The 27,203-nt window shown below is 41.9% G+C and overlaps 2 protein-coding genes across 3 annotated transcripts; both read right to left on the bottom strand.

Annotated features, from left to right (window-relative positions):
* Nucleotides 1-18,461: 18,461 nt before the first annotated feature.
* Nucleotides 18,462-21,717, bottom strand: LOC114548465 (methionine-R-sulfoxide reductase B1-A). Its single transcript, XM_075447413.1, has 4 exons — nucleotides 21,561-21,717; nucleotides 20,636-20,778; nucleotides 20,382-20,499; nucleotides 18,462-19,203 (listed from the first exon to the last, which is right to left on the bottom strand). Exons 1-4 carry the CDS (start codon nucleotides 21,613-21,615, stop codon nucleotides 19,187-19,189), a joined length of 333 nt encoding a protein of 110 aa, XP_075303528.1. The 5' UTR covers nucleotides 21,616-21,717; the 3' UTR covers nucleotides 18,462-19,186.
* A 1,437-nt stretch (nucleotides 21,718-23,154) lies between these two features.
* On the bottom strand, nucleotides 23,155-25,862 carry neurl2 (neuralized E3 ubiquitin protein ligase 2). Of its 2 annotated transcripts, XM_028568218.1 has the most exons (3): nucleotides 24,884-25,862; nucleotides 23,655-23,801; nucleotides 23,155-23,613 (listed from the first exon to the last, which is right to left on the bottom strand). In XM_028568218.1, exons 1-2 carry the CDS (start codon nucleotides 25,677-25,679, stop codon nucleotides 23,686-23,688), a joined length of 912 nt encoding a protein of 303 aa, XP_028424019.1. In that variant the 5' UTR covers nucleotides 25,680-25,862; the 3' UTR covers nucleotides 23,155-23,613; nucleotides 23,655-23,685. The 2 variants fall into 2 exon arrangements, with proteins under 2 accessions (XP_028424019.1, XP_028424018.1); XM_028568217.1 differs by having other exon boundaries at nucleotides 23,155-23,801.
* Nucleotides 25,863-27,203: the final 1,341 nt, after the last annotated feature.

The raw sequence follows: 27,203 nt of genomic DNA, 5'->3' as shown, positions 1-27,203 counted from the left end.
ACCCTGCAGAAAAAGGTTAACCATAGTCCTCATAAATCGACCGGAGTTTAAAATGCCAACCCAAAGGAAGCCCCAGGCAACGGATATCCGGCCTTAATGAGTGAAATCCAGCGGATTTTCCGGCAGCAACGGAGCAATCCCGGAAATGGAACGTCAAGGATATAGACTAAAGAGCACCAAACTCCCCATAAGGAGGAAGGTTGGGATGGTGGATAGTTCAAACAAACAGGGTACTTTTCACCCAGGAGACCTTTGTTCACGTCTCGTTTAAAAATAAAAGTATTTTTTAACTAAACAGGACAAACAGAGCTATGTTGCGTTCTGCGTCGCTTTCTGCGTCACGTGGAGGATCAAACCTAATCCTGAAGTCTGATTTTAAGTCGTCATTTTGGTGCCTATCATAACCAAGTAGTTTTTGTGCTCATACCTAACCAAACTGGGACCGTTTCACAACGTTAACAACGTGTTTAAAACGGCAACCGTTAACGTTCTCTGGTTTAGATATGAGGACAGAAGGCGCTCCTGCAGGTGGTATTTCCCATCACCGCTAGGGGCGCTAATTCATGAAACGCTCCTGTGGGTCCTATTAGAGGGAATATACGATCTACGTCATCGTATGGTTCGGAGGACTTGTTGCAAGTGTCAGCTAGCGCATTTTTCGGTGCTGTGCCCGCCTTTTTCTTAGCTTCCTCTTGCTTATGATCTGGCACCTGGTCGCTTTGTTTTGGTAGAGACTGATGCCCAGAAATGTTGTGAACACAGCAAAGTAAGAAAACACCGGCAGAAGGCGGGGTCTCTGCACCTACAGACACCGCCACACACTTCTAGTGGGGCTTAAGTGACCATTGAGAGGAATTACTTTGGAATGAGTCCATACGTTTTTTATGAAAGAGCCTGCTCATTGTGCCTTTAAACAAACTAGTCAAAATGGAGAACAAAAATGGAGAAACCATGTTTCCAGTCTTGTCACAGTTTCCCCTATCCATTTGACACTGATGATTGGCAATAACACAGGGAAGGAGACAAAAGAGAGAGACTAGCTCCAAACCCCACATAAACCTTAAATTGCTCATATTATGCTCATTTTCAGGTTCATAATTGTATTTAGAGGTTGTACCAGAATAGGTTTACATTAATTTTCAAAAAACGCCATATTTTTGTTGTAGTGCACATTGCTGCAGCTCCTATTTTCACCCTGTGTGTTGAGCTCTCTGTTTTAGCTACAGAGTGAGGCATCGCACTTGTGTTCCATCTTTGTTGGGAGTCGCACATGCGCAGTAGCTAGGTAAGGACTACTAGCCAGTCAGAAGCAGAGTATGAGGGTGTGCCACGCTAGCAGCTAGGTGAGCATTATAACGTGTGTTACAAATTGACCACGTTTGTCTCTGAAGTAAAGACTAAATAAATAAATCTGAAGGGGGATGACAATATCTATCGACCCAGGCCTCCTCCAACCTGACAGTACGTCAATTTCCCCGAGTCTCTAAACAGAGAAGGCATCATTTACTCTTCTGTACTCTCCGGGCACTCCTCCATATTGATCCGCTGCGATGTTGAAAAACAAATCGGAGACGTGCCACTCTGTAGTCAACGTGATCAATAATGTGGGCTTGCGTTGTTTTGTTTAATGTATGCCATTACAGAGCTGTGTTCTCTTTACTATATGTTTGTTTTGTCTGCAAGATCATTTTAATAAGGGCACTCTATAATCTATATGGGATGCAAGCCGAAAATGAAAATCAACAACAACAAAAAAACGTGTTTTGTCACGTTTGTTCTCCATTTTCTTTATTTTGATTGTATTTTGACTTTGTATCACACTGGTCATATTTGAATTTTCATCCTGAGTCTATTTGCTTGATTTTTGTTTGATTAATACTGAGACATTTTAGTCCAACTAAAATGTTCAACATATATCAACATGTGCAAAGGGAAAAAAATCACACTCGCTGGTTTATTGTTATACTATATTGTAGCTGCTGCAGATAAAATCAAGCCGCCATATCTGCAATGTGTGTTGTATGTGTAGGCCAATATCAGCCATCGTGTACAGTATCTGTCTAATCCTGAATGACAGTCTAATCTCTAATGTATGGGAACTTTGCTCTTTTTAGTTTACAGTGGAGCACGCACACACACACACACACACACACACACACACACACACACACACACAGGTGTTGAATACCTGTGGCAGGTCTGTGGCTGTGGGAAGGCAGACAGCTGTACAAAGCTCAGCAGTGACTGTGTTCTGTATTCCTCGGTAAAGTCCCTGTGATGACCCGCGGCGGATGCTTTAAAGACAGAAGGCCTTTCTCAATACAGATACTCTACCCCAAACTCGGACTCGCATACTTGGGAGTTTGGGGGAGGAGACCAAACAACAACAAGCAGGTGTTGGTCAACAAATATAATCTCAACTCAAAAGTCCAACTAACTGACTTTTTTGAAAAAATGAAGAAGGAAAAAAAAAAACTATTTAAAACGTGAGTTGCAGATGTTGTCCTGTCCAACAAAAACCTGTAGGCCAGGAAAGGCAGCTTTATTTGTACAGCACGTGTCAGCAAGGCAATTCAAAGTGCTTTACATAAAAATGTTAAAGAGCAGTTCAAAACTGTTACAAATATAAAAACAGCTTGACTTTACCCCCAGACAAACTAGTGTGGCTGCAGCAAATATTATATTTCACCTCTGAAACCGAAACCAAATTTTATTGCGTAACCGATAAAATAAGATTTTCCTTAGAGCTTGAGAAATGTAATGCATTTTAAACCAATGCATGTATTTCCACTGGTATTGTGCTTTGGGTCTCTTTTAAAGATTATTTTTTGGGGGGCATTTTTAGGCATTTTTATGACATGCAGCAAAGGGCTGCAGGTCAGAGTCAAACCCTGGGCCTGCTGCGTCGAGGAGTAAACCTCTATATATGGGCGCCCGCTCTACCAACCGAGCTATCCGGGCTCCCCTTTGTGTCTCTTTTAAAAGGCTTTCTGTTTTGTGTTCCCTACAATAGCTAATCCCCTCACCGTTTCAGCTCAAAGTGAATACACCAGGCTTCTCAAGTTGTCCACGAGGGCGTTGCAGTCATTGTCACGCAGGAGAATACAGAGCATTGTCCCAGCATTGCACTGGATCACTGAGGATACAATACATGCGACTATCTACTGAAGAGCTGAGGCCTGTACTACCGATCAAGATCAACATGCCCTGGATTGATTTCAGTTACCCAGCTTCACCTAACCTAACAACCGCGGTCCCGCATAAGGTGTGTCCCGACGGTGGTTAACAACTAATTCAATCAACCCAGGGTTTCCCATTCCAGCGGCGCGCGCATTCACATAAAAGAGGCGGCGTTTGCACAGCGTGATCAATCGCAAACATCTACCAGAGCCACATATTTTACCTAAACGAACACGCCGACTTATTGGGAATTTAGCTTATTCACCGTAACCCCCAGAGTAAGACAAGTCGATACATACCCTTCTCATCTCTGTGCGTGCTGTAACGCTGTCTGACGGTTCCAGCATTAGCTTAGCCTAGCACAGATCCTGCAGGTAACTGGTTCCAACTAGCCTCCTGCTCCCAATTGTGACAAAAGTGACAAAATAACGCCAACATGTTCCTATTTACATGTTGGGATTTGTAGAGTCACAGCGTGTACAAAAAATAACATAACATGAGACACAGTCATCTTCTAACAGTAAACAAACCGGGAACTATATTCTCAGACAGGCTTGCTGCGAGCATATCACTCCACCCAAGTACTATATTCTACCGCCTGAGAATATAGTTCCCGGTTTGTTTACAGTTAGAAGATGGCTGTGTCTCATGTTACGTTGTTTTTTGTACACGCTGTGACTCTATAAATCACAACATGTAAATAGGAACATGTTGGCGTTATTTTGTCACTTATTCGGAGCAGTAGGATTACTGGAACCATTCACCTGCATGTTCTGTGCTGGCCTGATGCCGCTGGAGCCGTCAGACAGCATTACTACACACACGGAGATGAGAAGGGTATGTATGGACTTGTCGAACTCTGGGGGTTACGGTGAATAAGCTAAATTCCCAATAAGTCGGCGTGTTCCTTTAAGAAGAGCAAACTATAATTCTGTATAAATATGAAGAACACAGACACGGTTTAGGAGGCAAAACGCAACACAGTCGCTGCTTCCTAAAACAGGAGGAAAGCTTGTGAAAAAAAAAGCCGACGCTGTAGATGCGTAAATCACAACGCTTATCAATATCACTTCCCCATCAGTCAGGACCAAGATCTGACCATAATTACACTTGTGCTTTCCATAAACTGTCGTTTCTTTAGCCTATTATTTCAGTTGAAACCCTGGCAGTGGTAAGCCATCGTGAGAGCAAATAAAAAATGTAAAAACATAATTCAAACCGATGTGTCACATTGGCAACCCACGGCTCAATAAGCCTGACAAACAGCCTATACGTAATTCCCTCCTCTCAAAATCTATATCTTTCGTAAAAATACCCAATTTTTATTTACTATGGTTAGTGGGCTATACAATTAACACACATAGGTTAATAATAGCAATGGGTTATGTAAACTCACGTATTTTAAAAACTAAATGTTGGCCAATTTGTAGTAGCCTATGCTGATTACTGCGTGAGTGCATGTCATTGACGAATATAGTGAGGACATTCAAATAAAGTTGCATTAAATCAGGTTGTTTTAACCAAGATTATGCTGCAAGACTACATTTAAGTTCCCTGTTATAGACTAACAGGATTATAACAAGCAATATGAAAAATATCCAGTTTATTCCCATTAATTCCTTTTAATTCCCATGGAAAGTTTCCAACTTAGAAAATTCCCAGAATTTTGCAACCCTAGTAAGGATCATATGAATCTACTTCAATGCCATATTGGCAGAATGGGAAGAACAGGGCTGAGACTGACATAGCCGTTTCCAGAGCCATGCTGGTAGTATGGATAAAAATAACACAAATTAACAATATGAATACAAAATAACAATATAAAGGCTAATTATTGACCTTGTTTGCTGTTCGAGGTCCTCCCTGTCTTTTTAACAGGAGATACTTTTACAATGGAAGTCTATGGGGAAAACACTTCTTGAGCCACAGGGATTTGTTTGTTGCAATAACGTAGTTGCAGTGAGGCCAGATGTACACTCATTATTGTATTTGTGCAATCATTTCTCTCCCTGTATGATGCACAGTCAAAAAGTGCCATAATGTACGATAATTTGACCATTTTGTGACGTTTACAATTAAAAGCTGGTTTTAGTCTGTGCTGTCTCCTTTTAAATTATTTCCCGACATGATTATGATAGCAAAATATGGATACGCATCTCTTCTTCCAGCCAATCATGCTTGGTGTCGGCTATGATGAACGTACAGAAGAGGATTTGATTTGAGTTCTGAGTTTAAAGTCAGAATTCTGAGAATAAAGTCAGAATTCTGACTTTTTTTCTTAGAATTCTCACCTTTTTGTATTAAAGTCTGAACATTTTTTTTTTAAGTTTAAAAAAATAATAATTTTTTATTCTCAGAATTTGGACTTTAAACTCAGAACTCAGAATATGAACAGGCTTTCAGTCGTAATTTCACTTTGTCATAGTAGGCTAAATTACAAAAATTGTCAGACTAATGGATTTATAGGCACACTCCCTTCCATTCATCATAGCTACGTCAGCTTGCTTAAAAAAAACAGTTTTGTAAAATTACACATTTATGCCTATTTGTTCTTGTGGTTATGTCTCGCATATGATCATTTCCCCTCAAAATACGATCATTTTAAGTCTCTGGTTGTATAATAGTGAATGCTTGTTTGCTGGTTATCTGTGCTTTAACCCCCGTGCTGCTACAGTGCGATGCTGAGCCACTCCTGGGACATAAACTAGTCTAGTCACACCTCTTACTCCATCAACAAAACTTACGAGGTAAACAATGTTACAGGAACTACTGGACAAAACTCTTTGATTGATAGCTACTCTCATTCAAGAGAAACCACGCAGGGATTTGTGCTCGGCACAAAAGATGTCAACATGAAAACAAAGCTCCGGCAGACTGCCATTTAAAAACTCTTACACACAGACACAGCGCAGACTCCAGCCAATGAGAGAGCCCATACGGTCCTATAGTGTCTGTGCACTGTTAGCCTGTGTGTTGTGTGAAAGCCAGTGGCAGGGCCATATACTCAGCCTTAACTGCAGGGCAGAGCTCTGCGGCGAGCTGGGTAAGTATAGGGCACGGCAGCACTGTGCATTATCACATGGGTGTGGCTACGAGCTCGCTGCTCAAAAAATGTTTTCAATTGAGGAGTAAAGAAAGAAAGAAAGAAAGAAAGAAAGAAAGAAAGAAAGAAAGAAAGAAAGCATGTAGAGTGCCAGGCATGCCTGCACAGGATCATTGCCTCACTGTGTGTGACATGGGGATATTTGAGGTTAATTATAAAAACTGTTTATCAGTTTAAAAGCTGAGTCATTACAAAGGGGAAGAGGTGATAGCAGCAGCTTCCATGGAACCTGTCATATCATATTTCCACATTTACTGCAGGTCGTTGTGGTTAACCTGTGGCCATTGTCTCTAATAAAACCACTCACACTTTTTCTGCCGCTGGTTGTTTACAGGGAGCAATAGCAGCTTGTTGTTTATGTCTTGTCTGATTTTTGTCTTTTTTGATTGTGTAAACTGTGAAGGAAAAATAGCACCTTGGTTGAGTGGAAAAACTGGAAGGGAACATATGAGCTACAGATGGTTCCTCCTTAGTGGAAACATTCTGGTTTTGCGCTAAAATAAATATTTTGACTCTCATTTAGAGCTGCAAAGATTACTCGATCAGTCTACTATTAAATGTCTACTATTTTGATAATCGATTAATCGGATTAAATAATTTTTTATGAAAATAAATGTATAAGAAAAAAACAATTCTTATTCCAACTTCTGAAATGTGAACATTATCTAGTTTCCTCACTCCTATATGACAGTTAATATGTCTGACATATGTTTTGAGTTGTGGACAAAACAAGACATTTGAGGACACCATGTTGGGCTTTGGAAAACGCTGATCGACCCTTTTCACCATTTTTTGACATTTTATAGACCAAACAACTAATCGACAGATTAATCGATCGTTGTATAATCAGGATTGGGGGGGGATCCATAATGATCAGGGGTCTCATTTATAAAATTGTGTGTAGGATCCTTACTAAAAGCTAATGTACGCCCAAAAGCCAAAAATGGTGTTCGGCAAAAAAAATAACTGTGTGCGTACGCACATCTGTAAGCAATGTTCCCTTTATGAATCACAGATTACCCACAAGCGTGCGTACGTGGATCAGCCTCTCATCCCGCCCTGTACACGCCCATTTTTAACCATAAATAGTCAATGCAAAGCACCTCATGAATGCTGATCGTACTGACCCTGGCAGCCAAATCATGACGACTGGTGGGGGACAAGCAAGTTTGTTTTTTTAGAAATAACAACCTTTGCGTGGGAAAGGGGCGTACGCACATTTTCAGCCCCATTTTGTGCGTACGCCACCATTTATAAATGAGACCCCTGTTGATCTGTGCTGACAGCATGCTGCCCAATCACATGCTTCCAGCTTTTTGGGCCCAAATCCCAACCTTGTGGAGAAACAACGCAGGAGGAGATAGGGCTTCAGGCGTGTCATGCAGTGTTGCGAGGCAGACAAAACAACATGGAGAGAAATCAGCTTATCTCCTGACATCTCTGTTGCTACAAGATCGAGAGAAGACGGGTGAAACTAAATGTTACATTCAGTGAGATGACGGGTCGTTTGGGAAAGGGTATACATGTGTTTTGCTAATATAAAAAGGTTCAGAAGTGAGATTTTCTCCTCTTTTCTTTTCAAACAAAGATTTAAGACACTTCTGTTAACAAGTTGGGTGGTCAAATGCTTTCAAAAGGTCCACTTTTCAGGAACTGTGTGCATGTTTGAGGCTGTTGAGTTCGAAAAGGTTGCGTGCGCCCAAAGCTTTTAAAAGTCCTTCAACTATAAAAAAAAACCCAACTATTGCAACTGCATTACCAGGAATTGATCTCTATCTGCAGGAGCAGGTGTTACATTTTTCAAGTAGTTCAGAGTTTCAAATCTCACTCTCTCAATCACACAGGTAGTCTGGCTCTGTCCAGAGGCAAAACAAACCCCCATCCCTTTATAAATCCACAAATTGGCCTGCTCCCCTAGACGGAATGTGTCTCACACACACACATATGTCTCCATATTTTGCTATCATTTTTTTGGGGTGGGGAATCTGCGTGCATATGGTGACGCAAAAGTGTGTGAAATTCGATGTAGTATACACACCAGGCGGCAAGGTGGTAGTGTGAAGCACTGCCACACAACACCACCAAGTCCGCGCGCCTGCGGAGAACCTTCCTTCTACTTCTCTCCCTAGTAGCGCGAAACCAAAACATAAAAGCTGACAATTTTGTCTGGACAGACGAGGAGGTGGCACAACAGGGCGAGGACTGGGAGCCATTGCTAGTTAAAATATATAGACATATGGACCGAATTATTTCAGCTGTAGCCTGTACCTGGAGGGACGTCATACAGACACGAGAAAGACGCTATCTGTAAAAGTCAGATATCATCAAAGCTGACAGCCATCCGGACCAAGTATAGGCAGGCTGTGGATACCCAATATCGGAGTGGCCATGGGCGAGTAATCACTCTATATTTTGATTTATGTAATGAAATATGGGGTGGGTCGCCAGCCACCACAACAATAGAGGCTGCAGACTTTTGCGTTTTTACCCTTTAGACGGGAACGCGACGGTGGAGCGTTTTAAAGATTTCTACTCTGGAGGGTGGTTTCACTTTTTTTCCGTTTTTAAGCCCCAAAAACGCCGTCGACGTTTTTACCCGCGAGCGTTCTCTTCTCTGTAAACTGGGCCTAAGTCAGTCCAAGATATTCAATCCAAAGTTCCAGGACAGCTCTTGCACTTTACACTTTTGCGCAAACAATCAAACTGTCCCTTTAAATGTGCTTAGTTACTTTCCAGCTGAGCTATAACTGTGTCCTGGTTTTAGCTTAATATTTTACCGACAAAAATGAGACGGTATCGATCTTCTCATCCGAGTCTCAGCAAGAAAGCTAATAAATGTATTTCATAAACTATTCCTTGACCTGAAAACCCTTCTCTTAAAGTTGGACAAAAACAAGTTAAGTCATCAAACAGCCAAGATCTAAACACAGGAGTGGAGTTACAGCACAGGGAACGTCAGGCTCTTTTAATGACAGCAGAGCTATCAGCTGATCTGTGCTGCACTTCACAGCAGTAAGCAATCAGCTTCCTTGATAGCTTATCTGACAGCTGTAACTCACGGTAATAAGGCCACCATGTAAAATGTGCTGATCAGCACTCCACTCTACTCCCAGGTTATGTGAGTACAGTACACGTGTGTGTGTGTGTGTGTGTGTGTGTGTGTGTGTGTGTGTGTGTGTGTGTGTGTGTGTGTGTGTGTGTTCTTGCGTGCAGGCATCCCCTCATTGACCTTCCATTTTCCTCTGCATCAAATTCAAACATTTAGCCAAGAATCTTGGATTGCACGCCACAGCTCCTGTGCGATTTACTGCACCGTGTATAGAGGATTTCCAAAACCATACGATTCCATGATCTACAGTCATGATGTCATTCATGCAACAAAAACTGGCCTATAATCATTCTGGTCCCTTCTTCTCTCTGCTATGAAACTCCACAGAGGAGGATGATATATCAGATGCTGGACGCGGCTGTAAATATAGACACGCACACACACAGACACACAGCGCGGGTAGAACGTCTGATAGGTACTTGCAGAACCCAAGGACGAAATAAAAAATGACTAATGCCAGCATAATGCCGAGCTTTTGAAAGTTATAACTTCATCAACATGTGATAGAATCCAACGTTTGATTTAGATTTTTTTTTTTGGGGACAATTTAAGCTATGGAAATCACTGGACTGTGGAGCACGAGGGGCTTCGGGAAAACTTTGAAAACTTTGTAAAATAGCAAGATCTTCAGCAGTCTCACCACAGGATTATACCTCTATGAGCCTGAGCCTGACCCACTGAAAGAGACAGGCAGCCTAAACAAACATGACCCCCTTTAACCGCGCACACACACACACACACACACACACACACACACACACACACACACACACACACACACACACACACACACACACACACACACACTGCGTTTCACTATCTTTGTGGGGACCCGTTATAATGCATTCCCTAGGCCCTTACCCTAACCCTTAACCATCACAACTAAATGCCTAACCTTAACCCTTACCCTCACCCTAACCATAACCTAATTCTAACCCTAATCCTAAAACCAAGTCTTAACCCTCAAACAGCCCTTTAAAGTTGTAGGGTCCAGCATTTTGGCCCCACAAAGCTGTCCGGACCCCACAAGTTTACTGTATACTGTAAAAAGTATACTTTTTGGACCCCACGAATATAGTTAAACAAGAACACACACACACACACACACACACACACACACACACGCGTCTGCTTTCAGAGCGTATCACAGTTCCTAGGTCTGCAGCAGAGGCCAAGAGAAAAGCTCCTGATTAAATAGTTTGGGAGCGTGCGTCGCTCAGCAGCTTTGAAGCCAGTCGCTGTGTTCGGCTGTTATCTGCTCTCGGGACTGAAGATAACGCGGTTGGACAGAGCTCAGAGACCGTGTTTACAAACAGTCCGCAAAGGCTGTCAGGAGGTATCCATGGCGATGCAGAAATGCGGCTGAGCAAGAAGGCAAACCAGACGGTGATGGCTGGGCAGATGGAGCTCTAAGCCTGGATGTGCTTCTACCTGCTGCTGCCAGACACGCCATGAAAGCCCTTTGTGTAAACTTTGAATCGGCTCGTAGCTGTCCCTGTTTTTCATTTGATGTCTGTTAACGCAAAGTTACGTGGAGACCTATTTTTCACAGATTTTCACAGACGTCTTTGAAGTTTCTTCTTTAACCCAATGGAAGTGAATAGAACTTCATTTCTGTGGCTCAAAGTATGTGGGTGGCCTCGGGGTTAGGCTGCAATGCACACCAAATCCGGCGATGCGGCGATCATTGCGGGGTTGTGCGGTGGTGTGGGAGTGTCAATTGGCCTTTTAGTGTCTCCACTTTGTTCCCCACTTCATTCTGTTTTTCCTGACCGCAGCCTGACGTCGGGTTGCGTTTCTCCTAAAGTGGATCCTGTTTCTACTTTTAGCATCCCCTGCGATCCTGCCACCATGGCCTAAATACATACCCACATTCAAATGAATGGGAAGACTGGTATTTTTGCAGCAACGCGATTTGGTGTGAATGCAGCTTTAAGGCCTTTTTATGGTTCGGCGCAGGCTCCACGCAGAGCTTTCGGCGTAGGCTACGTAAGTGGCCTGATGTTTATACTTGTGCGCTGGTGTGCGCGTCGAGCCGGCATATGTGTGTGTGTGTTTGGGGAGTGTGTTATTGCGTGGGAGAAGTGAGAGAGTGTAGGAGCGAGTACCGACTCTAGAGGCATAGTGTGTCTTCTGACCACGGTGGGAAATCTGTAGCAGGAGAATTGAACCCTCTCCTTGATTTCGTGTTGTTTATGGAGACGGAGAACCAGGAAACGAGTCGGGGGAAATGCAACGCTACCAAGCCACGGCCGGGCGACGTGTAGTTACATTTTTCGACAGGTGCACGTCTGGCTACGGCGTAGGGTCCGGCGTACGCCGTCGAGTCTACGCAGAAGCATACAGCTGGAACCCACCGCACGCGTTAAGTGTCGCGTAGCGTAGATATATGCCTGATCGTCAAGATCGGTCTCTCTCTCTCCCTTTCTCTCTCTCACATAGAAAGAGACAGAAAAACTGAAACTGTGGTAATTGTATCTTATATGTGTTTGTGCATGTGTCTCTCTCTCTCTCTCTCTCTCTCTCTCTCTCTCTCTCTCTCTCTGTCCGTCCGTCGGTCTCTTTCTCTCCGTGTGCCTGATCGCGCGTTTCGCTGTGAGAAGTCCAGACAGCCAAAATCACCATAAACCTGGCAGTTTTATTTTGAAATGTGTTTATTTTGGTAAAATATCCAGCTCCAGCTGTGGTCTTCTTGTATGTGATTACCTGCCTGGCTTGCACATATGCTCGCGTATCGCGCAAGAAATAGAGGAGACGCCGAAACTATCGCTGCAGCGGACGCTACGCAGACAGATTGGATAACCTGGGCGGCGGAAAAAAAATAATAGCTGCTCTACGCTGCTATAGGCCTACGCGCCGCTTACGCATGCGTAATGTGTGTTCCAGCTGTTAAGGTGTCAACCATAAACTCCACTCTGGCAACACTATTGTTTTTGTAACTCTTGAGTATGGTCATTTGGTATTATGCTAATAGACATGGCTGGATGACACTTTGTGCTAACTAGTTTGTGTCAAGCACACCTGGATGTAGTTTGGTGGCATAGAGCATTGTAGCCAATAAAGACACATGTATAACGTTTAAGACGAACACTGTTTACACAAGCAGAGTCATTGTGAGAAATAAAGGCAATAAGTCAGTAAGTCCCTTGTTGCTTTCTAACTCAAATCCCATCTATAGCTAAAAGGTGTCGATACTTCTCTGTCCGTGGAGCCTGTTAACTGTCTTATTGAGCAGCAGTTCAATGCTCTGGATCTTTGAGTATGACGCATGGCGATGCGTGCGTGGGGCCCACAGGGACCCGAGAGATGCCACTGACACTGGGGACACCCAGCAGACCTGGCGAGCTGGGCGCTGCAGTCTACAGGCACCACATGTCAGGAAATCAAGATGGATGGTAGAGATTGAATCCATGTCCAGAGGATGGAGCATAATTTAGCCCAGATGCTAAGTGACTCTTGTCCCACTGATGGACAGGATACTTGTCTGCGGGATGATGGTGGTTGCAGACCACACAATCCTCACACACCAAAGGATGACAGAACACACTTTTCAGACTAATTAAAAATTACATTTTATTTTTTATTTATTTGTTTTTAATTGTACTAAAGTCAAGGCTAGCATTGCCTGAACACTGTAGAGAAACAGCTACCGGTGAGTGATCTTGTGTGATCAACAGTTCAGGTGTCTGAATCTTTGGAGATTTTACACATGTAAGTCAGTTTACTCATCATTTGGAATACTGCTACTAACCATAGACTGTATATTACTAACCCTAACCCCAAACATGTGAGAGAAAAGAGGGGTATGACATACAACAAAGGCCCCAGGCTGGAATCAAACCAAGGACGTTGTGGCTGTGCAAAGTGGAAGGACCTATTTTGGGTGCCCCTGGTTCCCGGAAGTAAAAGTCCAATTCGTTTTTTTGTTTTTTTTTCCATAGACAGTTTTATGTGACTCACATGTGGAGCTCTTCTACGGCTTGGATCGGCATGAAAGTCTCCCAGTTAAATCATATATATATATATATATATATATATATATATATATATACTAGTTTCAGTGTTTCCTTTTTTTTAGCAGTGGGGGCAGGTCTGTCCAAACAACAACCAAATTACATTAACCAATTGGGACATTTATTTATCATCTCATAACAAAATAAGCGACATCTATCTAGCTGGATGACAATTCAAAATATATCAAAACTATAATGGAAAGTATGTTGTTGCGTGTCATTGGGCATTTTTAAATGGGTATATCCTGTAGCTTTCTTAGTGGGTATATTGTATACCTGCATATCACATAGACTACACCACTGCTAAAGACTATGCTGTTTAGAAAACTGATTTTACAATCTGCAGCTTAAATAAGTTAGTTTTTACTTTTGGGGTCAACTTTGGTTAAATTCAGCTTTCAGCAACTATCTGGATCCGGTGTTTTTGGACCTTGACAAATAGGGGGGGACAAAAAGTCAGTAAATCTCGGCCACTGCTGCACTCATTATGGTAAATCCTTTTTAAATGAATTCCTCTAACTTTATGTAAGTGCAATACTTAAACTGCTTTTAACTTCAAACTTGACACCCATTGCAAAGTAAGGACTGCTAAACAAATGAACGAACAAATAAAAAAGACCACATGGAAACATCTCTTCTTCACTGCCCTGCACCAGTGCTTTCATACTGTCCCACATTGCACTTTTAAGGTGAACTTGCATCATAATTTTGCACCAATGTAACCCTAACCCAACAAGCATACATGGTGAAATTCACCAAAGTGTAAGAGGTACATTGCTGACATCATAGACACAACCTGCTGTTAAAACACTAGTTGGCGGCCCACAGAAGCTAAGCAGAATATAATTGCCTTTGTGCACATTGCCTTTACATCACATACCTCTGAGTGAAAGCAAATTGAGGCCTGGGGAATGTAGGACATAACAGATTGAGAGACAAAATACATCAAAAATGTCAATTACAACGTATTTGTCATATCTACCGGCATAAGACTGTCTTCCTGTTAAGTATGAGATTCAAAGGCCCATTATGCCATTGCTGAGGGTTGGTGAGGGAGTGGTGGCCATTTCATAATAACACTAATAACCTGCTTAACCAGGTTAGATTCTGTATAATACTCCTGAATAAAGGAGATTAGACTAGTCTTCCTGTCGGACAGGATTCCACTAACATGCCCTGATGCTGGTGTGGTAAAGCTTTCAGTGTGTAGCAGTTGCCCCTATGATTAGGCATATATATGAATGTTTAATGGTTTAATCTTAATCTAGATGTAGAGAATAGTGCTCCACTGTCCCATAACAAAACCATTGTCTGTGTGTGAGTGTGTGTGTTTGTGTGTTTTGGCACGACATCCTGCTCTAATATGCCCTAATAACCATGATGTAACTCACCTGTTTTTTGGCTCCGCGATGACTGATGGGACAATTTTGAATAACCATCTTATCTGATCCGGAGCTCATGAGCTGAAACCCAAAGAAATTACAAACCATAAATGTGAAAAGTCGTCTATTCCGAAATACCCCGGGGGTTTATCCACTTTGGGGATAATGGTAAACCAGAGGGTTTTCCACTCAATTTCTCTGAAATAATGTTTATCAAGTCTGAAAACGTGTTTGTTTTGTAGACCAAAGCATTTACTTTCGTAGAATACACTAATTTGGTTTCATTTACCCTTTCAATCATTTTGTGTAAAGGGGATTTCCACCTGAACTGTTTACTTCTAATGGAAGCTTCACCTGTACAGCTGAGAAAAGGAAAGGTGTGGGTCCTTGAATGCAACAGTGCAATGAAAATGACCTTTAAGAAGATACAGCTGTCCTCTGATTACCCTTTCTTTTTATAACATTGTGTATATCGCTCTTTCCTGCCTACGCAAACATTCCCCCCCCATTGAATCAAACATTAACCCCGTGTTTAAAACGTCTCAGGGCAGCTGGGTTAATGCAGTGCCCATGTGACCCGGCAGCGTACCGTCTGCCCTCTGCAGAGATTCCCCATTAACCTCAATTTCAGTGGTACAAAAAAAAGGTGTCTTGAATTTACACTGCATTGAGAAAAGACTTCAATTCTGTAGATTTTTTTTTCATTCCATCAAGGGAAAACACAATGTGAAACCCCCAAGTGCTGCTGAAGATAAAATATGAGTAATGTAGTGGGTAATGTCAGCGATGAGAAAATAAGTTATCGCTGATGTATTTGTTTTATTTGTTTCGTAGTTCAGCATAAAATGCACGGAGGAAGCATTTTATGAACCGCATCTCCGTGCAAATCAGTTGGTAGTCAACATATTTGTGGTCCAGACACATGCCACGTTGTTATTGCCAAAACAGTGGTTTTCTGGGAAATAGAATTATAAAGCACTGACAGGAAGGTGACTATCATTTACCTCCATCAACCTGAAAGGAAATAACTGAAAGAACAAAAACATGCACAAGAAAACACACACACACACACACACACACACACACACACACACACACACACACACACACACACACACACGTTGCTACCTAGCTTACAGCTAACATCTCTACAGTTGGAAAGCTAATGTGGGAAGCCCAGCTGAAGTAACCTAGCATAAATGACGAGTGCTATTCCCTAGCTCAATATAATTATTATTTTTTTAAAGATACATTTTTTGGGGTTTTCCCCTTTATTATGAAGTGACAGTGGATAGACTTGAAAGAGGGGGAGAGATGGGGGATGACACGCAGCAAAGGGCAAATTTCTCAAATTTGCGGCGCAAAGACATTTTTTCTTGACTTTAGACATCAATATTTCCACAGAGGCTGAATGCATTGTAAAGGACTTTCTTTAACTCTTCCCTGCTTATTGTTTAACTGTTCCCTGCTTATTGAGCGTGTTACCGTATTTTTACCATTCAAACTACATTCAAAAAGACCATCTCCCTTTGTTCTTTTGCAATTTAAACTGTGAAGATAGCCCTTACCAATCTCACAATGTTAGGTTATATCAAGTACAGACCCTATAGGAGCATAGGACCCTAGGAGCATAGGATCCTAGGAACATGGGGACGACCCCATAAAGGACATAACATCAAAATTACCACCGGAATGCAGCAAACCTCACACAGACCGATGTAATAACAGGGCAAGATGATCCAAGGGTTGTTTCTTTTATTTAATTAGAGTTCACCTCACTTATCAGACGTAGCGATCACATTCTCATCTCCCTATATTTGTTTTATGATTATCAGACATAGACACTCCTGCACAGTTTGACGGGCAGAGGACAACACAACCACTGCCAAGGCTGTGGCTTACATTACTAGCGGGACCACCTAGCTCAAATTGCACGCACTCCCAGTAGCCTACAGTAAGGCAGCTTGGGTAAAAACATCCACCAAATGTTAAAAGAATAAACTGCTGAGCGTTTGCCTGCCAAGACAACATAAGAGGAAATTTACTCAGCCATAACAAGCTCAATGCAGGCTTCCTCCACCACAGTGAGGGCTGAAATTCATTTTGAGTACCTTTGGCAGCGCGTGCAGAAGCGCAGTTGGATGGATGTGGAGTGGTGCTCCAGAATATTCAAATTGTTGATGCTGAGAGTTCAATGACATCTACGACTGTTATGATGACCTCTCGTAATTGCACACTACAAGAAGTGATGTTTTGAAAGAAAATATGCTTCAAACTAACTTGTCTGTGGTGAGACCATGAGACCAATAAAATAGAGGACAGTGTGTGTCTTTTTGTTTGTGTTTCGGCATGTGTGTGCGAAAGTAGTGTGTAAGACATTGATGCATGTCATAACATAAGGTGAAAAGAGACTTGTGAGATGTGTGTGACATCCAAGAGCAATGTGTTGATTGGCACACATGTTTGTGTGTGTGTGTGTGTGTGTGTGTGTGTGTGTGTGCTTCCTTTGTAATGACAGCCCTCATTCTCTCACCAGGCAGCCAGGCTACTTTTCTGAACCTCATGGTCTTTGCCAACCCCAGGAGCCCAGAGAATATGGCCTGCAGCTGGGCCACAGAGAGAGCCTAAGCCCCTGTTATAGGCCTGCATGATTCAGGGAAAAATATGAATCACGATTTTTTAGCTTAGAATTGATATCACGATTCTCTGCCACAATTTTTTTCTCACGAAGTGTAATGTTTATTGCACACATGAACCATGACAAAACAAAACAAATTGGCACCTATGGCACATTGTGCATCACCACAAGCCTGTAAACATAGAGGCTTCAATGAATAAATAAAATAAAGTACATACTGGCCATTTATGTACAGTAGGCTACCAAAATTAGAGACATATAACACGTTGAACTAAATATGGCCCTGATAAAAGCTCTATCTGAACTCCTTGAACATGTCTTTACATAATTAAAACATGTTAATGTCAATGTCAAATGCTTTCAATAAATTAATTGAAGAAAATAAAAAAATAAAATAAAATAAAATAAAAAATAAATAAAAATCAAAGTCATTTAAAAATTAAATCGTGAACAGGGGTAAATCGACATCGCGATTTCATAACGATTTATCGTGCCGGCCTACCCTGTTAGCTACTGAAACAACCAACATTCATAATTAATGCAAGACAACAAAGATATATTGACAAACATATCAAGCAAGCTTTTACACGTGCAGGTAATAGGCTACACCACATACAAAAACCACCAATAGTATCACTTACTGTATATGGTTAACATCAGACTAACTGGAGAGGAGTGAATGGGATCCAGCAGGATGACAGCTCCATCTACAGGTCTGTCTGGGGAACAAGAAAAATGGTCCATTATATTTTGGTATTAGGTTATTATCACTTTTAGGAGTAGCGTTTTAATGTTATAGTAGGCAGAAGTAGCCCTGACTTTAATAATTAATTATACCGGTGGTAACAAAGATTTGTTAATCTATAACAATGCATCATGCTTTAAATGTTCATGTAAAATGTATCATATTTCCCTCTGAATTGGATTGAATTAGAAGTTTAAAGCAGCATCAAATAGAAGTACTCAAGTATTTTACAAGGTTAAACTAGACTTGAGGTCGCCCCGCTGCAAATAAATCACAAAAGACAAGAGAAAATCTATCAAACTATTTTTTATTGTTTGTTCTTTCATGCGAGCATCGATATCCTGTATGGAGCATACATGTGCAAAATGTGCATTTGTCCACTAAACTCTTGACTCTAATGTGAGCTTTTCAAAATAAAATGCAAATGTACAAAAGTTCTGAGACATTGACTACTTTTGCATTTTCGTATTTGTTCATGTACACTGGCTTAGAGTAAATAACAAAAAGGAGGGAAAATGCTGATTATAACAGTTAGTTATTAGTTTCTTTGCTGTTGCATCGTCTTGAAATAAACATACAAAACAGATCATCAAAAGAGAAGACTGACAAAAACTAAAAGTGAAATTCTTCAGTGCATAGATAATATGGTTACATTTGCCCTTTGGAAGTGAATGGGAGTGAAGGATAACAGCAATATAATGTAAAAATCAAACAGAAACAAAAACCTAATTCCTTGCTAAAATGATGTAAATCTACTGATATAAGATCAAGAAAGTTAAGATGTTTTAAAATATGAGGTATTCCAGGAATGTAACATTTGTTTTTACGTAAAGGAATATTTGCAGAGGTATGGTCCTGTCACAGTGTCACAGGCTGGTCAAAGATTCCTCAGTGGACAGGATGTCCCTGTCAGGCCTTTGTCCCGTCCACGTCACCCACTGACCCGACCCGTTTGCTGCTCCTGGACTGAGCAGCAGATAAGAGCAGCTGGAGTCAAAACTCATATACCTCGCTCTTTACTGCTTGTCCTTGCCTGGGAGAGTGAGAGAGAGAGAGAGAGAGAGAGAGACAAATGAGAAACACACTTATGCGAAGCCAGAAAAAATGTTGATTCCCAATTACACAAAAACTTGCTGTCAGTCAAGTCGTACAAAAATAGATGAATGTGTGCAGAACGTTGCGTTGATGGTCAGTGGACAAATTGGAAACGAGAGACACACACTTTTGTTAGTTAATCTCAGATGTCACAAATATAGAATATAATGGAAAGATTCTGAACACGTTTACTTAAGCTTACTTTAAATATTCTGCTGATTATTATTATTAATAGTAGGACATAGAAAAACATTTGATCGGCTTCTAAAATATCATGTAGTGGTCAGTGACAAAAACAATCTCCCTCTAGTTAAGTCATATTACTCTGGAAGGAGTTGTACTTTCTTAGAAAAACACATCTGCCAATGTAGGAGAAATAGTTCAAACTGTTTTCAATGCAAATCCACTTTTATCAAAAATCGAAAGAACCTTCTTTTTTTATTTTTTTTATTCTTCTGGTGCAACTATCCTCCTTGTAATAATGCTGATAATTATCCTATAATATACTGCAGTATATACCACTATGAAAATGGCCATTCCGCATAATGAGTACTTTTACCTTTGTTACTTTAACTACATTATACTGTTAATACTTACAGCATTATTACTTCAGTAAGCTGTTAAATGAAGGACCGTTTTACTTGTAATGGGATATTTTTACACAGATGCATTCATACTTTTACTGAAAACTTCATCCACACCTGCTAAAATGTCAGTGAACTTAAATCACACAAAAACACTTTTTCACATGCTCCCAGTCATATTTAGCCATGTATTTTGATATTTGGCTTTAAGGCCTCTGCCCCAGAGAAATGGAGGTGAATGGAATTCCATTTATGCTTTCTGCACACACAAACAAAGACACACCCTCAAAATAGAATAGAATCCCTTTATTGTCATTGCACGACGAAATTATGTAGCAATGCTGACGGTGCATTTACACATTTCGAAAAATAATTGCAAATAGAGAAAAATCTAAATATATTTTCCCAAAAATATGCATTTGCTGTGATCTATAAAAACAGTAAAAAAGCTGGAAAATTGCACTTCTGGATATTGCACATTTGCTTAATTGTAGTGTAACAGCACAGTCACTCATGTCTGTGTTCATCTTACCTTTGTTGGGGACAAACTTGAGCGAGTGACTGAATATTCAAAAGCGTGAGACTCCTTCCTCTGGGCCGTCATTTACAAACTCATGGCCTAGCCCGCTGCCACACTTTCCACACAGAACCTGCGTACGTGAAACACAATCACATCAACCTCCTAGGTCACATGATGATGGAACATAAAAAGCAATAGGGTGAAATGTTTGAGCCGTGTGCACGATGCAGCAGCAGTAAATCAAAGAGGGCCTGGAAGACTCTGACCTTGTAGGCAGTGAGAGACTCCATCATCCTGGTGACGCTGTCCTCTGTGATGGTGTCAGTGAAAGCCGGCCAGGGAGACGAGTGGGCGAACTTGGACCGACTGGAGAACAGTGGATGGTTACACTTGGAGCACACGTACATACCTGCAGGGGACAGTGACTTATGATGAAGTCATCACATTGTTTCATTTCCAAGCTGAGTAAAATGTAATCCCAATAAAGCCAAAGGTAAAACTGAGGAGGCCACAGCCATTATTAAATAACACAAAAACAACCAAATTAATTCATTGTTTTCTTATTTTTCTGACATTTTGCTTCCCTTTCTTTGAAATGTTCAATACATGTGAATAATCTGAGACTGAAATATCACACTTTGGTTCAACAGCTGGAAACGTGTATCAACACAAAGGCTATAATATGTGATGAGGGGTCCCAAATTGCTTTATTTTAAAAAGTGACAAAAAAAAAAGGTTGGAAACACTGTTATATGGACATTTTACTTAATTATAGTACAAGTTGATTTCAGTATTCAACATAAACACTGCTGTGTTTTACCACAATCATTAACAGCAGCTTGATTATGATTATGATTACTGCTAAATTTCGATTATAAACTTTGAAATATCATGGGATAATAAAAATATGGCCAATAATGCCACACCACGTGCCCTTCCTCTCTATTCATCACTGTGATATTACACAATACAATAGTTGAATAATAATAATAATAATAATAATAATAATAATAATAATAATAATAATAATAATAATAATAATAATAATAATAATAATTGTCCATTAAAAGTGGTTCATTTGAAGGCAAACCTAGGCCGAACATAAAAAGGGAATGTTAATTGTATCCTGTGTAATCCAGACTAAAAGGGAGGCAGGTTACATCACAGCACTGCTCTCAGCAGTCAACTCACCTGGTTTGAAATGATCCTTGTAGACCTCCCCGCCGGAGAAGTGACAGAAAGACATGCTGTTGTATCTGCACGGATCAGCTGAAGGCCCAAAATGACTCTCAATCGGGTTCAGTGTTTCTTTTCCAACGGCAGTGCCAGATGATGTGACGCTCTTCTGTTTTTCTTCCTCTCGTGTGAAGAGATTTAACGGGAGCTCCGCCCGCTGCAGTTACCTGCACCCACACTAGATGGCAGTGTCGGACAGCAGGAGTGCACTGTGGACGCACTGTGCTCCATGATGGAGGCATTTTACTGGCCATAGCAGTAGTTCAGTTCAGTCAAACACTGAATGGAAAGTTTACCCCTAAAACGGATTTACTACATGGCATCATCACCACTGTCTGTCACATTTGACATAGGCTATGTTCAGACTGCAGGCAAAATTGGCCTACATTTTTTGGGGGGGGTCAAGAGACCAGATCAGACTTCTTCTGAAGTAGTGTGAACACTCAAATCAGATTTAGATCTTCCATATGTGGTCCTGAATCAGACCCAGGCGGATTTGATGTGACTTTTACGTCAATCTACATCGACATTTGTCACAATTATGCGCCAGCGGGAGTTAGCCCTAGACACAGACAGTAAAATTAAAAACTTGACTAGGCCTACAAAATGGAGAACAGTGATGGAGCAAGTCAATGAGGTGAGAGTGAGCTGTTAGACCTAATTAGTGAATGCTCATTAATGTTACGGCTTACATTACACAAACATTTTGAAATAAAAGCGAAAATGCTTACTTCCTCTATAACCTCCTTAACTTTAGTGCAACAGCGTGCTGTGTCTGATGTTGTCGTTCTTTTGCGCATGCGGGTCAGTTTGAAACCGCAAACACTGGAATCTGATATTGGCCCCATTTTAAAAGATAATGTGATTTTTTTTATGTTTCTTGACTGTTGCAGTATTTGCTTTTCTCTTTAGTTTTCTCTTACTATGTTTATGGAAACACCAATACAAATTCCTTGTATGGGAAAACCTACTTAGCGAAAAAAACAACTGATTCTGAGTTAGGCGGAAGAGAATACATGTTCAAACGGAAATATGAAAAGTATCAAAAGATCTCAAAGAAATACGATACTGACAGTCAAGCCAGTCTGTTTGTCCTCATATTCACCGTTTCATCTCACATTCTAACAACCGGGACTTTGCTTCGTTCAAACACTATTTTGTAAAAACCCAAACTCAGGAGACATCCCAAAAAAATGGGATTCTGTCATGTTCAGGTTTTCTGATTTTTCAACTTCTGAGAAAATGTATCGGTGTGATCCCGGTAGACACATAAGACTACAGTTCTGCGTGATCTGAGGCAAAGCCATGCCCATTGCTACAACTTGAATGATTTACTTGTTAAATTATACACATTGTTTAAAATCACAGTAGACAATACATGGCTCACTGTTTTTGTAAACTGGTGTTCATCAATACCAGTACATCATGTAAGTTACAAGTAACGTCAACTCTGTTCTTGACAAAGAGAAAGTACGAATCATACCATAGTTCTTCCTAACACTTACACTGTGAGGAGAAAGCAGACGCACAATCACACGAAGAGACAACCTATGAAATAGTGTGAATTTATTTTAGTTAGCAGTTGCCATCTCAGAGAAATGATTCCAGTGTTATCAAGTATCTGGCAGGTATCAAGAGCATAACTGTCAAAACACTTTTAGCTTTATTTTATAAATGAAACACAGACTTCCATCATAAAAATAAATGTCCTTTTCATGGTAGAAACTGGGAGAATTTTCTTTATTATTATTATAATTGTTTTTTACCTTCACTTTTAGGTTCACTGAGAGAAAGTCTCTCTTTTGCAGGAACGGCCTGATCACATTCACACAGTTCCACATTCATACCTGGAAGCTGCCCAGTACAACCACAATCTGAGCAGCTCCGCTGGAGTGGTTGGGGTTAGGGGCCTTGCTCAAGGGCACCACAGTGATGGTAATGAGGGAGCGACTTTCACTTTCCCCACCCAGATTTTATCATGTCGGTCTGGGGATTGAAGCGATGACCTCCTGGTCACAAGCTTGCTTCTCTAACCTTTAGGCCACCACTGGAGTTTCTGTCTGTTGCAGGTCTGTATCCTTTATTCATACTTGCAGTAGTGCTTCAAGGCCTCGGGCAGCTCCAGCCAGTCAATGGCCATTCTGTGGACAATGTGCTTCTGGATGGCCTTCCTACACAACGTCTGCAAGGACGAGACTGAAGCAACAGAGAAAGGAGACAAAAAAACCCACAAAAGACTGGATTAGCAGAATAAAAGTACTGAAGAAAAATTAAGAAGACATTATGAAGAAATATGCATTAAAGGTCCCATGACATGGTGCTCTTTGGATGCTTTTATATAGACCTCTGTGGTCCCCTAATACTGGATCTGAAGTCTCTTTCCCGAAATTCAGCCTTGGTGCAGAATTACAGCCACTAGAGCCAGTCTCACAATGAGCTTTCCTTAGTATGTGCCATTTCTGTGTCTGTAGCTATTGAGGAGGGGGGGTTTGTGGCCTTGACCAACAGCCACTTTGCTCGTTTGAAAGCCATGATGTCTCTCTCTCATGGTTGGACCAATTTCTCTGGGCGGGCAAAGCAGAGAAAGGGGAGGTAACCTTGCTCCTTATGACCACAAAGTGAGGTAAAGCGACCACAAAGAGTCTCAAAACTATTGCAAAGAGACACCAAGTGACTACAAAGAATACAAGGAGACTCAAAACAAATACAAAGAGATGCAAATGAGTAAAAAGAGATGCAAATAAGTACAAAGAGATGCAAAAACAACTAATGCTATAGTGCGTAGTTTCTGCCGCCCCCATGAAGAATTCTAAGTAATGACAACAACACTGTCGGCCTCATGATACCGCGCACCCGCCCTCCCCCACACAGTTGCTAGTAGCCATGGAGGATTAAAAAACATGATGGACTCTTCAGAAGAGGTAATTATCTTGCGTTTTTGCGCGGGAAAGTCACCGGACGCCACAATCTTCTGAACACAGCCATACTGAGAAACACAGAGAGAGTTGTGTGGAGCTGATAGTCTTAATTAGCTTTGTATCAACTCATTTGGCAACGGCTTGAATGTAACGGACGTTCATTAATATCAAAAAGTTACGCACTAAAGCTTTAAAGAGACTCAGACTGACCACAAAGAGGCCCAAAACGACTACAGGCCCTCTAAGTCGTTTTTGTCTCGAGTGGATCACCTGCAAAATGTTACACAGTTACACGCCTGTGCCCGGGCGTCCTTTGTTTTACAATCCACCCATGATTAAAAGTATCACTGTGACACTTACATCCATACTCCACCTGGACGATTCGGACACACTTAGTAGCAGCGAAGACGTCCACCACAGCATGGAGAGGCTGGGTGGAGGGGATCCCCTTTGCAGAAGCTCCCATGTCCTCACCGTTGATGACCATGTGCATATCAGCCAGGTCTTGCCCTTTAGGCACATACAGTACTCCTATCCGGCTGCGTCTGGCCGTGGGAGGCAGGCAGTTGGTCTTATACAAGTCATCCAAAATGTGGCTGTAGCGTCCGGGCCTGCTCCGACCCACCAGCTTGTCTCTGGGGATCCGAATATTCTCAATGTGCAAGTGAGAGTCAGTGAAGAAAGTCTTTGGTTTGTTGTTGTTGTTGTTGTTGCCGCCTCCTCCTCTATCTCCCTCGCCCACAGCTCCATCTTCAACCTCCCCTTGCCCGAGCCTCCGGCCCCCAGCCAGTCCTCCGTCTCCAGCCTCTTGACCTCCTGCTCCAGAATCCTCTATGATCTTGTTGTGGTTGCGAGTGATGGCAAAAATCCAGCTGTCCCCGGAGTCTGTCAGGTCTGGGATGGAGTATTCAGGTACCACCTCTAAGCTCCTGGGGTCCTTGGCAGTCAGGCCGACTCGGAGGTGGCCGCACCAGCCTAGCTCCTTATCCTCGATCTCTATGAGAAAAATCTCCCCGGGCTTCAGAGGCCGTTTGCTGAAACACACACCATTTGCAAAGCTCTCCACCCGGGTGGCCTGAGTTCCCGAGTGGTCCAGTCTGACGTTTGTACCATGGATCGGGTGGAATTCCATGAACTGATCAGGAAAGGGCTCCATTTTCAGTTGGATAGCTGTCAAAAAAAACCAACAAACTGAGACAGGCTTACTGGAACTTGCCAATCAAATAGTCTTGTAGTATTGCCGGCCAACACATGGTCATCGTAGAGACTCAACAACTTGCTATGCCACATGGAAATAATCCTGCCCTGCTTATCTGTGGGCCACTCAGGGAAGCTTCTGGTAGAAGGCTATTTTTGAAGTTGCACATGTCAACAGATGGCAAGGTATGCATTTGTGAGTGTGTGTGTGTGTGTGTGTGTGTGTTGAGAGGGGGGGGGGGGGGGGCAACAACATGCACATGCTCACAGTAACTCAAACTCACACCAGACATGCACAGAGATTGAAGTGGGGTTAAAGGGAGCAACAAAACCCCCCGGGCCCCGGCGCCCATTCACTTTCACAAACCCATGTGCTGACGTAATAGCTGCGTAATTATCATAATACCATATGCCAGGGAGATATATTAAACAGTAGGCTTTTCATAGCTACACTCTAAATATAGTCACGCAACACAATATACAGTCTGGATTTCATTCTTACGTAAAGCAGCAATTAAAGTCATATACCAGGATAGAGAGGGCTGTGGAGATTTATTATGATAATAGCATTATAGCATAAGAATATGAAGAGGACTTATATTTAAACCCTCAGCAGATTCTTTTTTATATTTATATTATATATGAGTGACAATAAAGGTCCCTGCACCCTGTGTCACTTCGTGCTGATTCACATTAGTTCATATCATTTCAGTCCAAAGGTATCAGTCATTTTAATAGGCTCATATTAATTATACACTGTTAATTAGGAGCTATGGTATGGACCTCATTAGTTACATAACACGTCTAATTAGAAATAATTCTATGCAGGATGTGGGACAGAGATCACTGATGAAGATTGGGGCTTTAAAATGAGACTACATACCGGTAATAAAAAAAATTGATTGATTGATGCAAAACCTCTAAGGGTTTGGTCTGCATTCAGCTGCAGCACCTTCTCGACCAGATCTAGGAATATAGATGCTGGTCCACAGTCCATCTTCATCACCTGCACAAGTTCATCGTGACGCTCAAGCTGGAAGTATTTTGTCTCTTGAGCTCATAATGAAACTGCTCTGTTTTTTTTTTTTTTAACTGCTGTCCGTTCCTTTACCACGGTCCAGCACATAGTCTGCTGGCTGGCCCTGAGTCTCTACGGTGAAGCTCAGCACGTCATAATCCATCTCCCCGGGATAGAGCGGGCAGCCAGTAGCCAGCTCTGCAGCTACTATGCCCAGAGACCACATGTTGATGGCCTCATTAAATGGAATATGCAGCATGAGCTCTGGTGCTGTGTGCCAGGTGGTCTGCGCACAGACACCAGGCTGAACAGCAGACCACAGGACGCACCGGGGCAAAGTCAATACGCTTGACTTTCAGTGGCTGCTGCTGGCGGCCCACATCGTCCGGTCTGAGGTCAGAATGTACAGGGTCGCAGCTATGCCGTGGGAAGACCCTGGTTGTTTCTGTACTCCATACAGGCTTT

This window comes from Perca flavescens, chromosome 21, assembly GCF_004354835.1.
Source record: "Perca flavescens isolate YP-PL-M2 chromosome 21, PFLA_1.0, whole genome shotgun sequence".
Classification (NCBI taxonomy): Eukaryota; Metazoa; Chordata; class Actinopteri; order Perciformes; family Percidae; genus Perca; species Perca flavescens.
Note: the sequence above shows the minus strand (reverse complement) of the source record. Positions and strands in the feature narration are given on the sequence as shown.